Here is a 17755-nt window from a genome sequence, read left to right as displayed (position 1 = left end):
ACGTGTCGTGCCTTGGGGAACTGTCAAAGGACCACTCATAAGAAAATTGGTGTCTTTTAATCGACACTGTATTTTTTTTAAGGAAAGAAAAAAGAAACACAGAAATAAAAAAGACGTTACAGTTATTTGATGTGAAGACATACAGTTTCCTGTCTAATTAAAAAAAGCCAAAACACTGTAATAGCAATTTGCTCTTATTACGTATGCACGTGGTATGTTTTTATGGGATGAATTCCCAATGTACTTTCCAAACAGCAGTAGCGACCTCACCATCTTATACATGGTAGATCTGAGAAGATTAGTGACTAACAGCCACTTTTTCAGATAATTTGGCCACTTGAGTCTTAGCAAGAGCTATAATTAAGGAACTCCGTTAAAAGGGAATTGGCTGCACGTGAGCAACCCAGGGCTGTGTAACAGATCGGCGGTAGAACTAAATTCTTAGTCCTATATTTGTAGCCATGGGATCATCAGGTAGTCTATTAAAAAGTTAACACGTGGCTTTGAGCAATCCTTCTGTACTTTGCTTCTGCCAGAGGCAGCAGCTGGAGCTCTAAAATTGGAGTTCATATCTGCTTGCGACACAGTAGGACACACAGGGTCTGAACAGCTCTCTTCTGACACACAGGGGTAGCGCTTTGCTGTTGCTCCTCCTCGGTGTTCAGCTAGCAGAACAGCTTGTAATGAAATGAGAGAATTTAAAATTCAACTGGGAGAATATTTACGCTCGCCATACCTGATGAGAGACTTTGAGTTTCCTTATTCTCCAAAACACGCTCTCAAAAGGCAAAGTCAATTCCCTTCACTTTGATGTTTGTCTGGAAAACAGACACCCGTGAACGCAGACCTTGTTCTGTTTTAAATTCTACAATTTATACGTATCTCCCTTTCTTCACTCTCCCAAAATACTTTACCCAAATAGTATTCTGTGTGTGTGCAAGTCAACTGGGCAATTAAATGGACAGGGGAAAAGAAGTCCACTGATGCTTTTTCTTAAACTTTTCATTTGACAGTTTTCCAATAACAATATAATGACTTGAATAAAACAATTACAGAATGTATCATAAATTGAGAAGGCAACGGAGAATGGAGACTAAAAATCAAGAATACTAAACTCTGAATCAGAAAAATGGTCAAGGTTCAACGGACCTATGACTTAGTCTAAACATAAATTCGGATTTGATTAGGAATTGAATAAAGTCGCTTTTTTCTACTGCGCGCATTTGCCAGGGGAAAGGGCAGATGGTTGTTACGTAGAAATAGTGTCACATTGTGTATATACACTCCTGTATAGGAACAAGAAACCAGGTCCCCGAAATCTGAAGCCTTGCTCGCCTGAATTGGCAAAGCCCATTGTGAAATGCTGTATGTATGAGAAAGGCTGTCTTCCGGCCCCATTTTATCGGCTTGCGCCCTGAAGCATGCGATACGAACGGCTCCTGATCTAAAGTCCACTGAAGTCAATATAAACGTTTTCTCTGACTTCAGTGGACTTTAGATCAACCACAATTTGAACAGCAAAGCAAAGCCTTAAACCGTTGCTTTGCTTGCTGAAGTTGTAGTAATAGAGAAGTGATAACGACTGCCATCTTTGGAAAGCATTCGTAATAACGATGCTCGTGAATTAAACTGGAGGAGCAAAGAAAAAAAATCACAGTTCTACTGTAACCTTAGGTGGTCGCTTTACCCCTAAAATAAATTAGTGTAGTACCGCACCCTGGACTTTTTTACCAAAAATTTCAAGTTAAAAGTTTGCTGGGTTTCCAAACACCTTTGCAGTCTGTGTTTCATTCTGTATACGTGTAACCCTAAAAGCTCAGGAACTTAAAGTTTCTCATGGTTTCGCAGAATATCAGAGCAGCCGTCTAGAATACCTAACAGGATCCAGCCTAGAAACGTTCCACATTTTCTATTAACTGTCTTTTTACGGCATTCAGGGAAAAGCAAAGGTGAGGAATATATCTGTATCTGAGTTTCAATCCTTTATGTGTGAGGAGAATTAAAACTGAAAGACTGTGTATTAGTAATATAAAATTTAAGCACCGGATGCCAATAGAAAAAAAAAAAAAAGGTTAAGCAATGAATTTGCCGTTCAATTTTATGTGCCTTTAGCCAAAAGGTGCAAACCTGGGACAAAAAGGGGGGGGGGGGGGGGGAAGATGATGTTTCTTGGGTTGCACTGTTTCAAAGAGAATGTCTCATGTAAGCACCATTCAGTATTTGTAAAATGTTCCGAGATGATGCATTTTTGACATTCTTGGATCTTGATGTTTTCTTATCTGCTTCAGTTGGCACACGCTGCAACAAAAAGCCAGTGAGCCTCACCTGCTTTTCTGATGGTACAACTATGTAGAGATATGCAGCATATCTGTTTCTTGTATAAAAAAAAAAAGCAGTGAAATGCATTTCCCTGAGTTTGTAATGCACGTAGAAACCAAAACAGCAATCCTGTTTCATTTGAATTATCATTTCAGACAGCAGGCAAACACTGCTCCGCAGTTTCTAAAATTAACATTCTTGTACCTCATCAAGCACCACTGGATTGTAGTTTCTAGTCAATGATTTCATTACATCTGATACCACCAAAAAATCAAGTAATAGTTATAAATTTATAAAATAACTAGTTCATTGGCATCAGTGATTTTTAAAGGGGATGAATATTACTTGCTTCCCAAGCAATAGCAAATGTTCTGATTAAACCCTATTTTGATCCTATGCTAAATTCCAACCCCAACTGATTGGGCACGTTTTCTTTTCTGAAACTACCTTTGATAAGAAATGCATTGCAAACTCATCAGTTTAGCTTCCTGTTAACAAAGAGACAGCAGCCGTCTGGATTATTCTAGATCCGCAGTGAAACTGCCACACTGCGTATGCTCAAACTAAAGCTGTGCAAGTTTGACAAGGGGCAGATGAATCCAGGAGTTATTGTGCAGGGGTTTAAGTCTATGCGGCAGCTGACGGTTGAAATAATCATCTATACATCGCTCTGAGCTAGCTGGGGAAAGGTTGAAGCTGTATATTTTCAACATATCTAGCCTAATGGTTAATCTGTTGTCTTGTGCAGGGGGTGCTGGGTGGAATCACAGCAATAGCTGACAGTTTGGAGGAATTGCTGTGGGTATTTTCAGTTGCCTGATTCACAAAGTGGTAGGTAGGGAAGTCTAAACAGGCTTGTCATTGAAAGAGGGAAGTCGTGCTCGCTGTCACTCCCATCAAAAGAACTCCGGTAGCCAAAAGCTCAATCAACATATTGATTATTTGCATTTAGTAATACAGAGCTGCGGCTTGTCTTCACCCACCATGTGAAAGCTGAGCTTTCTGGAAGACATGCCAGATTGCGGAACGGCGATTGCTCCTTTGGAGGTCAGCTGGGAAGATGCTCAGGAGAAAGAGAACGGTGAAGCTGGGTGGAGAAATAAAATATATTTTTTGCAAACTTAGGTAGTTTAACTGTTCAAAACACTCTCTATACTTCTAGGGCTGGATGTGGCATATCTGCACCGTGACATGGCATTACTCACTGCAGAGATTAAGGGGGTGCAGTATGAATTAGACTGTAACAAAAATGAAGTATCTGCAAGTGACAGCTCTGGCTGATGGCTGACTATGAAGGAAAACTGTGCTAGTGTCTGGTGAAAAGCGGTGCCGAAAGCCTAGCAGCTGATAGAGATGGGGGAGGAAAGGAGCAGTGGGTATCGGTGGTGGTTGTTTAGAATGTCTGGTTTTGGTCAGGATATTTTTTCTCCTTTAAAACACATTTTCATCTTCCCTTCCAGGCAAATCACGCTGAAGCCAGTTGCAGCCATTTTGTTGAAAGCACTGTACTGGTATTCTGCCTTGTTACATTTAAATTAAAGCTCAGCCCGGTTTTAAGTTATGGCAAGTGTATGCTCGCAAAGAATAAATAGAGATTGCCATAGGCATTAGATTAACTACGTTGGTTGTTTTAAAAATGTTCAGGGAGTTGCAGATTGCATTTCAAATTATCTTCATTATAATAAAGAAAATGTATAGAAATAGAAACAGGCATGATTCCCTAATGCAGTCTGTAGGCAAGTCTATATTCATGGAGCTTGAAAGGAAGTTCTTGAAGGGGAGGGGGGAGGGGGGTGCGGGGGGTGGAGAATAGGAATATATGCAGCTTCAAAATGCCTCTACATAAATCACATTAATATCTGACATTTGATAGACATTTTTTATCTGCCCAATGTTGACAGGTTTCTTGGGCAAGTTCTTTACAGCATTTACCAAAAGTAGGTAGTGTTTACCCAGGCTGCAGTTGGGAAGTACTACAGAAAACAAGGAATTGCTTACTCTTACTCTGCTCTTATTCACTTCCTTATTGTTCGCCGTTCTCAAAAAGCTACTCAGAATTTGCTCTCAAAATGACGAGTAAGTGTCTCTATTCTTAGTTAACAATAACAATGCCTTATGGATAGATGATAAGTGTCCTGAATAGTTCTAATGAACTTTGGCAGAGTAAGCAACGCAGGCAGCACACTCATCCTATGACCATTTGCATTGAAAGTGAAGGCATATGTCGTATTAGATAAAGAAAAACTAATCTAACTATGGCTAGAAAATGGTTCTCTCTTAGTAGACTCGCTGGTGCTAAACTCATCACATACTTGGAAGAGAACCGTTGTGGATCTGGAGGTTGTGGTTTAACATTGTGCAGTGGTACAACAAATCACCCCAATGCAGACAGTTTGGCTGCCAAACCTAGGCAGGCAGTGACAGTATGTAAGGAGGTACTTAGTTCTGTATAGGTAACAGCAATCTTTGTTTCCCTAATACGTTTTCTATGGCAATCAGCCCACATAGTAGTGGAATAATTTGACAAAAAAAAAAAAAAAAAAAAAGGGGGCAGCTCCGTTACCCCCATTGTATAATGTTTTGCTTTTCAGTGGTAGTACCACATCGACACTGTTGGACTTAAGGGGAAGTTGGGATATGTCTTAAGCAGCTCGGTCTGCCTTCATGCTGAACAAGATCATGTGATGCTATTAAATATGAGGCCAAGCTCAAGTTATTAAGCCGTACCAAAAGACAAGGTATTTTAGTTCTGACTCATGCTGTGCCACTGCAAGCACAAAATCTTGGGAAAACTTGCGTATGTCTGCGTGGAAAATGGCATAAGACATTCACTGTTTTGGAAGTTTAGTGCTTAATAGTCAGGTCTGGTATCTGAAATCATCACTTACTGAACTCCAGAAAAAAACGTAAAAAGATTATGATGTTTCTTAAACAACTTGATTGGAGGTTGGATAAGCATTATTAATAGATTTTGGTCGTCTTCCATTGTGTGTGAAGATATTTCGATGCAGGCATATAGATTTCTAAAGATTATTTCCAATATTACTGTCTGAAGTTTAAAAATAGACTGAATTGATGCATTTCAAAGTGTTAAAATACATGCTTGACCAGTGACTTGTGTAGGGAGATAGGTCTTTGCAGATATATTTTATCATCTGAAAATTGTTTCACTGGAGGAATATCAAAGGTAGAAGTACAAGATTTGACAAAACCCCAGTAATTCCAAGGTAAGATTGATAGTTTTCAAGTACTGTATCCAATATGATCCACAGCCTTTTTTGTGGCAGTTTCGCTAATAAAAGATATATGCTGTTCTCCAATGACTTAAAATCTGTGTGAACTCTCATGAGCATGCATTATTATCATTATACTTTAAATTTTACTACTATTAGCAAAGAGCAGAATAACGTTGCGAGTTAGACTCTAGCTCTGTTCTTACTGATTTTTCTATCCACCTCAGTCATAACAGTAGCAAGCCATCAATACAGAGAGCATCAAATGGGAATAGATACTTTGTCACAAAATAGTTGAACCTTGTTAAAAAGTAAGTTCAAATGACTCTTGTGATTCACATGTAATCACCTTCTTTGTGGGAGACAGATTTTGTGCTTGAACACAAATGCCAAGCATGTGGGTGCTATTTATGTATCTTTCCCGTTACCAGACAGTATTTCCAGGTGATGGTAAACTAGACAAAGATGCCAAAAATCATGCCGACCTCCTCCGCTAATTTGGAGCTACTGTCTACTCGAAGTTCTCCATGGAAACCTTAAGGCAATCGAAACGTATGGAAATAAGGCTGCAAGATTATCAGTCCATAAACTACTCCCTACCTAACCTCCTCGCCTCATAATGCATAACAGAATATGAGGTCTTAGTGGCTCAAATACGTAACAGAATATAAGATCTTAGCGGCTCAGTAATATGCCTTCTTCTCTGTAATACACTCCTTCAGAATGAAACAAGCATTGGGAGAAGATCATTGCTGGGTATTTTTACCAGAAAAACATTTTATTATTGTCTTTTACAGAGGACGGCATTTGTTAGAGCTATTAATATGGGGGCGGTCATTTAATTAGCTTTGATATATTAGAAATGGAAAACTAAGAATCACAGTTTCAAGCTAAATCCATATTTAGGAAATTAAATTTATTAGCTTTCGTTTCAGAGGTGCTGTGTGTGACTTCCTGAAATTTACAGTATTCAGCTCTTCTGACTACCCAACAACTTTTCTGTAGGTTCCTAATCATCAGTTTAATTCCATAAGTATGCTTGCGCGATTTTGAAGTGTTGACCTTACTTTTTTCTATTATTCCTTATTTATTTTAATAGCAGCAGAATGCTCTGCCTCCCCTGTCATTTTCAGTAGATTCAAAGGAATAAACACCTTCCACAGCTAGTAAATCTCGAAGCCTTTAGCAACATGTGGGAAATAAGTGTTGCCTCAGACACACTTACCCTAGGATGGGATTATTGCTTAAAGATGATAATATTGTGGAATAATCCTTTTATAAGTATTCTTTTCTAAAAAGACATTTTTAGAAAAAAAACTTAAGAAAGCTGCAGGTATAAACCTTTATTTCAGCTGTAGAAACTGATACTTTAAGCTTTAAAGTCTGTAATTCCACATAATATCAAAATTGATTCATGCCTGTGGTTTGAAATAATTTTTAATAAAAAGACATTAATTTAAACTTTTTCTTATTATTTAGAAGTAAAGAATGCAGCTAGATCAAGTTACTCAAAATGTTCATACCAATTCAAGAATGCAACTACTAATGCATTGGTTGGTGCCGAGTCCACTGACGGAATCCCGGAACCCGTTCCACTTGTTAATAACCGTAAAGGGAGCCTCTTCCTACCCAACAACCCCTCGCTGCTGCACCTTAACTTATTGAGTTCTGTTGAACAAGGAAAATCTACGTACTGTAGATTGCAAAGGGCACTCAGCTTGCCTGTAAAATACCGCTGCCACTCCCAAAAGCCTGGGTTGAACCAAGATCTCCGTAGGTAGCCCCGTAGTTGGATGCATAAGGCACTACAGATTGGTTTGTGCATGGTTTTGCAGTCTGTTTTCAATGTGACTGTGACATTACTAATGCTCTGTTAAGTGCTTACAGATGTGGGTTTCCCCAGATGTGGTGATTAATAAGTTAATCAAGATAGCGAGTCAACTAATGTTTCTGGGTGGTTTGTGCTTTCCCTTTCATGCGGTTTATTTGCTCTGAAGCATTTACATGCGAGGCAGAATGAATTTACCAGGTATTCCAGTTCGTGTGATGTTCAGTAACATAGATGTTAGTTCAAATTCCAGCTCCTTTTGGGGTCTAAAAACAGTGTCTGTAAACTGTTCTGCTGGTGACCAGGGAGAGGCAGCGAAGGAGACAGATTAATTTAACAATTAGTAACGAAACCACAAAGAAAAAAGTTATGTACTTGTCCACTGTTTCTGAAAGATATTCCCGTTATTTTGCTTAAAAAATGAAATGAGGAGAAAAGTCAAGTAATACGTTGTTACAGATGTTCAGCTCTATATTAAAGCTGTTAAAATTACCAGCACATCTTAAGTCACTGCCTGGAACATTGTCTGGAGGTTATGTCATTGAAATAATGAATCCTCTTTACTCAAGAATAAGCAAACATGTTAAAACATCAGTGTAACTTCAAATTAAACTCCAGCCTAAACCGGAGCATCTGAAGCCTCATTAGACTTGCCTGACATTTTTCTAGCACTGAGTCTTCCCGAACTGCAAAACTGTGAGATTCTCAGCCTATTAGACAAGTGAGCACTGGGTTGTTACAACAGGACATTAAGTGTTCTACTTAGGGATGTGCAAACAAGCTCTTGAGTTTTATTAGAACTCAGAGGCTGGATGGAGTTCCGATTCTATAAAATTCTGTGTCCAGTTCTTGAACTTACTTGCAGTTTGCGTGAAAGCTGGTAAAGAAAGTCTGCGTAATATAATATGACTATATTTTAATGCAAATCCTGTGGCGTAAAGGCATCAAAAATACTAAAAATGGGGACACGTTCTCATTAACAAAAGCACTAGGTCAAACATACAACATCGGAGTAGAGTTGTCGTATATCACAGCCCATTATTCAAATATGGTTGTCTTTTGTAAGAATAAGCAAATTTAAGACTCCCTTTTAAATTAACGCAGACACAGGAACCATGAAACTAAAATGATATTTTATGGCTTTACTAAAACTTTTGCTTGAGCTATTTCTTTAAATATGCAGGAAATTGATAAGAGTATCTGAAGGATGATAATTAAGTATGTTTTATATCCTACTTACTACTAAGAAGCCACTTGTGGGTTATCATTGCATCACTTTTGGGAACCAAGCCATAGGTAATGGTGTCCATTATTTACCATTCACATATTTCAGCTTCATGGACTCCCTTCCTCCATTCTAATGGAGCTGCTATTCTCAACTGCAGATGCCCTGTGAACTCTCTGCACAGATTTCTTTGAAAAACAAAACCTTGTTTGGATGTGATATGATTAAGATAGATCAGCTTTCATTGCTGCAATGAGAAGAAATGGCTTCCTTGTTTAAGCAAGACTTTGCTTTAGCAACAAATTGAGATCCCTCAGAAGGCTTTGCTAGCAGGTATCGAGTAGTAAGCCGCATTAACCTTGGGCTTTCCGGGCAATCGGTGACAGTAACATCGTTTGAATATGACAAGCAGATATCAACAGAGGGAGCTTATTTATAGTAGATGCAGTACCCAAAATAACTGCAGACTGCTAGAAATCTAGTTCAGGAAATGCTTGTTCTGGATGAGTACTAGTAAGACTATGTTTTTTAATCGGACGGATGGGTAGCGTCACCCGGCAGCACTGGAAACCACAAATATTGGACCGTATAGTACAAAAGGTCCTTATTGTTCTAACTTTCAGTATTTGAAAGGATCAGACAGGAGTCTTATTAGCTAGCTGAAAACTTGGAGAAGTACTCTTTTTTAGTGGTGTTTTCTATTGTTCGTAAAAATATTTCTGGCTATAGTACGATCTAGAGTTGACTTGTGTTAATGTAAGATTTTTGCACACGGTCCTGATGGCTATATGTCTTCCTGAAACTGTTAAAATAGTGTAATAGTACCCTTTAATTATGTTGCAGTACTGAATCTCTTGACAAACATTCTGTAACCCCACGGGAGGATAAAATTAAGTGACGGTTAGGATTTTTACTACCAAGACAGCAAAACATATCAGTTGTAGCTGGTTTCTGGAAGGGACATTTTGCATGGTTCTTGTTCCTGTGATCTCTTAAGTAGCGGATTCATCAAATTGGAACTGAATGTTTATATCCTATAACGAACAAGAGAGCACAGTGTATATCTTGAAAGCGACCTATTGTCTGCGTGGAGTAGCATGTGGAATAACTTTTTGATAGGCGAGTGTAAAACAGGACTGCAGTTTGCAGAGGGTGATCTGAAATGCGCAAATACTTGTACTTTGTTATAATCGGAAATAGAAAGGTATGACTAACAAAATAATTCTGTGCGTATTCACTTCCTGTTACAAATAGCTAAACACCGAAGTGATCTAGTTTAATTCAAGCAAACTATCACAGAAAATTTCAATTTGTAATTTTCTGTGGGCCTATTTGTCTCCCAGCCAAACAAAGAATGATAGTGGACTAATCATCGATAAGCATTTCCACTGTAGGACTCTCACTTGGAAAAAAAGAAAAGTCAAATGAGAAGAAAAGGGCTTTGTCTTTGGGAATGCTGCCCGAGGAGAAAAGAAAGTTGAGTTAGCGAAATAAATGATTACGAGACAGTCATTGCTCTGATCTAAGTATTACCTTGTACACCACTCTTTGGGGCATTTATTTTGGGGTTAACTGTTTTTTATTTTTATTTTTATTTTGCAATGCTTTCTTTTGTTTTGATGCCCTTGATGTGTTAGGTGGTGCCAGGTCATTTAAGAAAGCAGTATATCTGTCTTTTCTGGGCCCAGTCCTTCGGTCTTGACCAAGGCAAAATGAAGTTGCGGAGCAGACTTGGGCAAACAGACGGACGTGAGAGACTAGAATGCAGTCTGTAATAAAATAGCGTCAGAAGAGGTTTGTAGCAGAAGGATATTGCTTAATTTCTTCGCAGATAAGTCCAGGGCAGGTGACATATATCCAGGTTTTGTTGTTGTTCCTGTGTAGCTCATTGCAAATAGATTTTTTTTTTTTTTCCAGCCGCTGCTTGTGCACTGCTAATGTGTATTAAGCTCTTTTAATATAGCTGCTACTACTAGTACTAATCTCTTTCCTTTTCGCTTTAAAGTAACAGCTTCCTAGGCATCAGTTATATTATCTTCCAGGTCATTTTTTCACTTAAGAGTAGGATGGGGGAAAAAGTGTATTTTTCCTTCTTTGTATTAGAATAATTCAGCATTAGTGTGAATTTGAGAAAGCAGGCATAAGATGATTCCCTCTGATAGCACACGTAAGCCTTATGCGCAGATTATCAAGTGCAGTAACAATCTTGAAACAGTAACGATGATGGTTAATTCTTAGAGCCGAGTTATTAGGAAGCTGCACTTGTTTAAGCAATACGTGTTGTGACATAGGTTATCCAAGAGTAGCTTATGATTGGCAAAACCGTAAGTGATTTTACATCTGGAAATTGATCTGTCATTGAAAACGCACCTCATCCTCATTAAAAGATTGCATAACGCACGCATCCTCTGTTATACAGGTATTGTCTCCCCACTTCCATTCAACCTCATTCTGTTCACTCCTGTTAAAACTCCCTTTTGTGAGAAGGGTGGAGCGATGAGGTCTGACTTGTGCTGGAGATCTGTGCACAATGGCAGGCTGCGTTCACTTTCCCGACTGAATCATTGAACATCAAGGCATTGAATATTTTACATCTCTTCGTGAAGACTCTGTTGTTTGGCATGTGAGGAGCAAGAACCAACTGGTGTCTAGTTCGTTAGCAAAAGCGGGTTGGCAGCTGTTACGTTGGTATTGCAAATAGTACTTTATCTTTCTGAGAATATAGCAGAGCACTAATTCTACTTTTCTGTAGCACAGATTAACTGAAAATAACTCTTAAGAATAACCCGAATGTGGTTCCCCCCCTTTGTTTTTGAAGTATGAAACCAATTTGAACGCCTGTGTTCAAAACCCTGGTATTCTTCCCTGCTTCTCCTTCAAACCAATCTCTTTGACTAACATGTATTTGATTTTTATTACTGTTGGGCCTATGTTAGCAATGAAGTATCAGTGCGTGAATGGACATAGAGTGTGTGTTCTTTGCTACTTCACTTGTATTTCATATCGCACTTAGAGCGGTACTTAATCTCATGAGTTCCTTATATTTCCAGTTGAAGATGAGCAGCCGTCGACACTGTCACCCAAAAAAAAGCAGCGAAACGGAGGCATGCGAAATTCACCCAACTCCTCACCCAAACTGATGAGGTAAGACTGTAAGAAAGTCATATCTTCATCTTCTTTCTTCCTTCCTTCCTTCCTCTTCTCCTCCCCCCACTTCAAAAATAAGGGGAGGGGGTGGGAAAAAAAAGATTGTTAGATGGTTTCTGAAAGGCTGAAGTATTTATTCTGTCAGCTTGTCAGCAGTTAATGATAGAGCTGAAAAAAATTCTGTCATGAAAAACAGTTTGAAAAGCTGTTTGAAAAATACATAGGCTTTAAAGTCTTAGCTGTCACCCTGTCCTGTCCGTGTGTAGTTCTTAAACAGCAGTGGCACTAATGATAGCGCTAACCAATCAGGGGAACTCATGTGGTTAGTTTGCCTCAGGCAATTCTCTTTTTGTTGGATTCCCTCTGAGTACTGTTTTCTGTACTTAAGGCCATATGTGAGATGTATCATCACAATCAAAAATGAACCTGAATATTACCTTCCTTTTATCCTGTCGATTGAAATCAAATTTCGGTTAATTGATTTAGACTGATAAAAAAGTCTAATAATCTATGTACTTGCCAAAGCAAAGTTCAAAACTGATGCAGTTTTACTCAGGCTAAAAGCACATTAATTATGAAATACAGGGATTTTTAAGAGGGTAGTATATACTCTAAAAGTGGGTGATGAAAACATCATCTTGTTACTGATATTTTTCCCCTGTTGCTATGTGTACATTATTTTACACCTGTACGTCTTTGTGTAACTACATAGTTCCCTTGCATAGCACAAACTACCTCTGAGAGATTTGTTAAAACTAGAACTGCAGCAAGAAACGGGAATCTGTTAAAATCATGTGGCATTTGCGTTCTGTCTCGCTGGGCTTCACCTTTTGCCTGCTCAACTCAGTCAGAACAGGATCAGAGAGCGGACATGGAGTTTGCTACGAGGAGGCTGTTCCTGCTCTGGCTTTGTACATCTAAAGTAGCCGGGATAGAACCTCAGTCCATAATTGTATGCAGAACATAGCAAAGATTTTCCACTGCATATATATATATATATATATACACACACACACAGAAAAATGTAAACTTATTTACATATATAAACAGGCACGTTCTGGGGGTTTGGGGTTTGGGTGTACGTATAACAGAGCAGTTAGGTCTGTAGCCGCAGAGGTTAAGTGAAAAAAAATTAACATGAATATATAGTTCTTTCCATATATAAAATAACTCATGACTTTTCTTTTATTGTGGACAGTTATTTTGTTCCTTTAACAATTCTGGATACGGCTAGGTAGTATTCCTCTTTGTGTTCCGGTCAGTAGACTGGAATAGTTTTTGGCCGGTTACAGAGGCATCCGTATTTATTTATTGTTCCTGCAATAAAGGGCATGTTCAAGGACGTAACTTCTACAAGTCGTCTTCATCTCTGTTTAGACTACAGAACCCAAAGTGAGATTGATTCACAGAGGAAAATGCACCCAGCTGTGGCTTTTTTTTTTCCTATTGACCATCTATTTCTGTTAAATGTGTCATTAAAAGTTCTCTGCCTTCCTGTTAGCTCAGCCTTGCCCGTATGACACTGATTTACATGCTTGTTTACAGTTTATGAGGAAGAATAAAATGAACATACTGGCAAGCTTCTCATTTTTATGGTGCCAGTTGTCATGCCGGCATCATTTTCAATTTACTTACCTTTGGACGGTCTTCTTAGCTGGTGCTGATAGTTTTAACCACCTCAAGTTTTAAACGTGTGGGAGATTCCCCCCCTCACCAAATCCTAATTTGGGGGAAGCAGCAATAAAAAGAAAGAGAAGGGGAGAGAGAGAAAGAGCTGAAACGTTTGGAGCTGAGCACACTGTCCCTGTTTGCTATGTAAAGTATGCCTCATTTCTTTGATCTTGAGTAATAATAATTCTGGGGAGTTATACTGTTTTCATATGCTTCAAAGCTGTGTCAAAGTTTTGCTGCTTAAGGGTACTTCTTTATTCTATTGGCTCTTGGGTACTGAGATGACAGGTCCTCTGTACTAGGTGCAGGCTTTTTCAAGTCATAGCCTTCAGCAAAACATCAAATTACCAAATACAGGGTAACATACTTCTACACAAATGCCTTTCCTGTAGATATATTATACCATATATATTAAATACTTTAGTGTTACACGGTACATTTTATGTGCAATAGAAAGTGATGGTTTGAGGTAGCCTTAGGGGTACTTTTTTCCACAAGCAGAAGAAGCTAGTGTATACCGTATCAAGTATGGTTTTTACAGGACTTTCTGCCCGAAGGCCTTTGTAAATAAGTAATGATCAACAGATTGGCTGTGGGTTTTTGAAAAGCATGCCTGTGTCAGTTTGCATGATGGGGGAAGATTTTCAAAGTGGAGCCTGCTTTCATTGCCTGCTGAAGAGGGACTGAGGGAGAGTAGTCATCCTGAGCCTGAGCTGTCTGCTCCGTAGCACATCAGAATTGCTAAACACAGGTCGAGCAGCGAGTGGAGAACTTGCCAGGCTTCCAAATCCAGACATTGTTTTCTTCCTCTTCGCCCTTGCCGCTAAATTTATTCGCCAGCCCCGTGTTGGCACCCTCAGCCTCTCCCCAGATCCAGCCGGCTCTTTGTCTTACTCTTTATCTACACGGACTCTACGTGGGTTCAAGGTGCTAAATAAGAGAAAGTGGTTTGAATCAGAAGAGAACTCTGTTAAGCTTTGTGTGTAATGGCCAAACGCTTTTCTCCTTTCTGATAAACAAAGGTGGGCTGTATTATCTGCTATTTTGTATCCTCGTAAATTACCGACAGTGACAGGTACTTGCTTTCCTGCCCAGAAATCTTTAGTGTATGTCAGCTAGAAGTACACGAGAGGTAAATCAGCTAAAGCACCGTCATGTCTGAGGCTGATATTTATCTTAGCTTCTTACATTTACTTTAAAAGCTCCTTTAAAGCCAGCTTCGCCTCTGTCCCTCCCACGGAAACAGCTGGCTACTTGGCAGACTTTTCCTCAGCTATGGTCCTGGATCTAGGGGGGGGCCTGGAGGCAAGAAGTCTGGAGCATGTGAAAGGAGGAATATGTGAAAAGTTCATTTATAAATCGTGATCAGAGTTGTGACCTTAGAATCATTTTCTGAGCAGCCCTACAGTTAAGATACTCTTGAAAATGCTGCATAGATTTTAGATTTCCACAGTGGCCGGGGCAAATCAGGGAAGAGGGTAATATGCCATGAGATAAAACTCTGTGACTTCTGCTATTACTGGAGTAGAACAGAGGACAGAAGCGATATCACAGGGATTCCCCGCGACATCGTGACCAGAGGTCTGACAGGTGCTTACATAGGCCTGGTCAGAAAGTGGGAATTTTTGAGATTTACTCACACATGCGTAGAAAGCTGTATTACCAATACAGATAGATTGAAGACATCTTTTCAATGACACCTTTTTGATGTTATTGTCTCTAAATGCCAATAAATTACTAACGGAATTAAATAGATGGTAGGCATACAAACGTTCTTTGTACAGGTCACAGATGGTCTAGATTCACATTTAGAAAGCCACTATTCTAACTGAATCCTGCATCACATCAAGTGACGTGAGCAGAATCACACTGATGCAATAGTGGAAGAATGTAATCGATCAGAAACATATCCTTCAAATTCCAACTGTAGCTACAAATGCAAATTAACTAGAAAAATACTCTGCATTGTCATGGTTATTTCTATCTGGTTTACATCAACAGAAGTCTGTCCCATTAAACCCACAAGAACGCAGATATTATTTAAAAATGACTTAAACTCCAACAGGAAGAAACGGATGCTTCCGTGGAGGTGTGAACACAAGGACTATTACAATATTACAATAAAAAGTAAAAGTAAAATTTAAATAGGAAGAGGAAGAAAAGGAAGGAAAGCTGTGAGTAGCAGGGTAATCGCATGTCACGTCTCCTTCTTCATGAGACAAAGAAGAAAAGTAGAACCATTCGATGCCTCTGGTGTCATGCAGTGATATGAAGTCACCTGTTCATCATCTCACAGTCGCGAGTTTTGATGCATGTTATTGACGAACAGCCATGTTAAATATGAGGAGGCTATGTCACCCAAATATCAAATAGCAAAGCTAGTTTTAAAAAAATGTGTCATTTTGGATTCCAGAATGACCAGTAAAAATGCGAAAAGCCCTGGATATGAATCAAAAAAGCCACTTAAAAGGATTGTTGCTGGGGCTCAAGTCCGCACTTAATGCTTTGGTAGCTGCTATTGCATGAGTGGAATACACTGACTTGAAGGAAATGTCAGCCCGGCTGAGTCAAACTACCTCTTAATGCAAGAACAAATAGCGTATGACAGGGCCCAAGGGGCCTGAAGAGCAAACAAATAGTTTGTCCCTGTCCACTCTGAATGTAGTGGTGTAGTTGACATAGGCCTCTAGACAAGTAGCATACTCAGCAAAGGGTCATTATCATTAGTGTCCCTGATCACATAAGAATCAGAGGCATCAGAGGACGCTGGGTTTTCAGTGTGTTGCCAAGGAGAATTTCATAAGCCCGAGGATTTTTCTTGATCAAGGATCTAAAATAATTCCCAACCAAACCATAAAACTTGCTCAGAGACTGTCAGGACCCAGCTAAGTGACACGGAAAAAAGTGAGCTCTTTGGCATACGTTTCTGGAAACCTAAGGAGATTATTTATCTGAAGTTGAGGGGGAAACCTCCTGTCTTTTCTCCTGAATATCGGATATAATATTCTAAGTATATGAACAATGGCCGTGCACGTTTATCTCCTCACCCACCCACCCAGCTACATACACCAAATGTACACGCACATTTCTGTTAGTGCCACTCGGAATGAATTTGTAGTTCCCCCGCCATTGTAATGCTGCCCTTCCACGAGCTGAAACTCTGAGCTTTCTCATAGGAACCAAAAAAAGTGATGGGCGGTCTAGAGGGGAACGCTTCTCAAGAAAAACCTTGAAAAAAAATAAGTTCAACCTGATCATTTTCCATGACTCCACTAAGCCAGGCATGAAGGTAAGGTTTGAAGAGGTGAAAACTCACTGATTAACCGTAATAATCGGTTTATATTTATGTCCCTCGGCCTTGGAGATTTCTGCCAGGTACTCTAAAATGTATGTCCTTTGTTAAGGATTTACAAGGCTAACTTCATGCAGTGCTAATATGCGATGATAACTAACCTGCAGCACAGCAGGTATTTAACAGCGCATTTCACTTCCTGATTCTGTTTTACGAGTTCACTACAACCAACATGAGCAACAGGAGTAGCTCAGGAATCGCTATGTTATCTTAGACCTGTTTTTAACATGGTTATAGTATGAAAAGGATTGAATGATAGGGGGTGGTATATGTTATCCCTCTGACTGTTGCTGCCATTGGTGGTTGTGCTATAAACCATGGGAATAAGAACAGCATCAGATATTTTTGTTTTTAGAGTACTGTGAAACCTTGCTTGAGTGCTTTTGAGATGAGAGTGCAGTGTCAGGAAACAGAAGGAGAATTTTCCAGCAGAAAAAATCACCAGGCTTTTTTATAAAGTTCAGGGTAACAGAAGATCCACTCAGATCAAGGCAACGGAAAGAAAAAACTCTTTAGCTTTAAAGTGGGTTTAAAGAAAATAACGTATTCTTATAAACTTTGGGTTGAGAAAGTGGTAGCTTTTATCATAAGGTATAAAGGCTACACACTTCATTTAAGCGGCAAAAAACACTCCTATATTTTATGATGCCACTTAACAGTGGGTTTATTTTTTTACAAATGAAAAATTATTTTTTTCAGGTACGTTCTCCGACCCCTCAAAGATTGCTAGTTCTGCAGCTTGAGTAAATATAAATGGGATATATTAAAACCAGAAGACACAGTGGCTGGGTGCCTTGTCTCCCCCTTGTTAAATTGCTCATATAAAAGTTTAGAAGTTAACTATTTTGCTACTTTCCTATGTGAGAAGATTCATACTTCCGAAGCATATTCTGGGCATGTCCTGAGGGATCGAGGTACTTTAATGCGCGAGATTCTCACAGTAAACAGCTCTGTATCAGTGTCCTTAGTAGTCTTGATAA

The 17755-nt window shown here is 39.3% G+C and overlaps 1 protein-coding gene across 1 annotated transcript in view; it reads left to right on the top strand.

The window, feature by feature from the left end:
- The window catches only part of KCNMA1 (potassium calcium-activated channel subfamily M alpha 1), a 518607-nt gene that overhangs the window by 436253 nt on the left and 64599 nt on the right, over positions 1–17755 (top strand). The window contains 2 exon segments of the mRNA XM_082486073.1: positions 7032–7325; positions 11656–11749. Coding sequence (XP_082342199.1) covers positions 7032–7325; positions 11656–11749 — 388 coding nt within the window.

The sequence above is a fragment of the Vanellus vanellus genome (genome assembly GCF_965231255.1).
Source record: "Vanellus vanellus genome assembly, chromosome: 7".
Classification (NCBI taxonomy): Eukaryota; Metazoa; Chordata; class Aves; order Charadriiformes; family Charadriidae; genus Vanellus; species Vanellus vanellus.
This window is presented reverse-complemented; position numbering and strand designations above follow the sequence as displayed.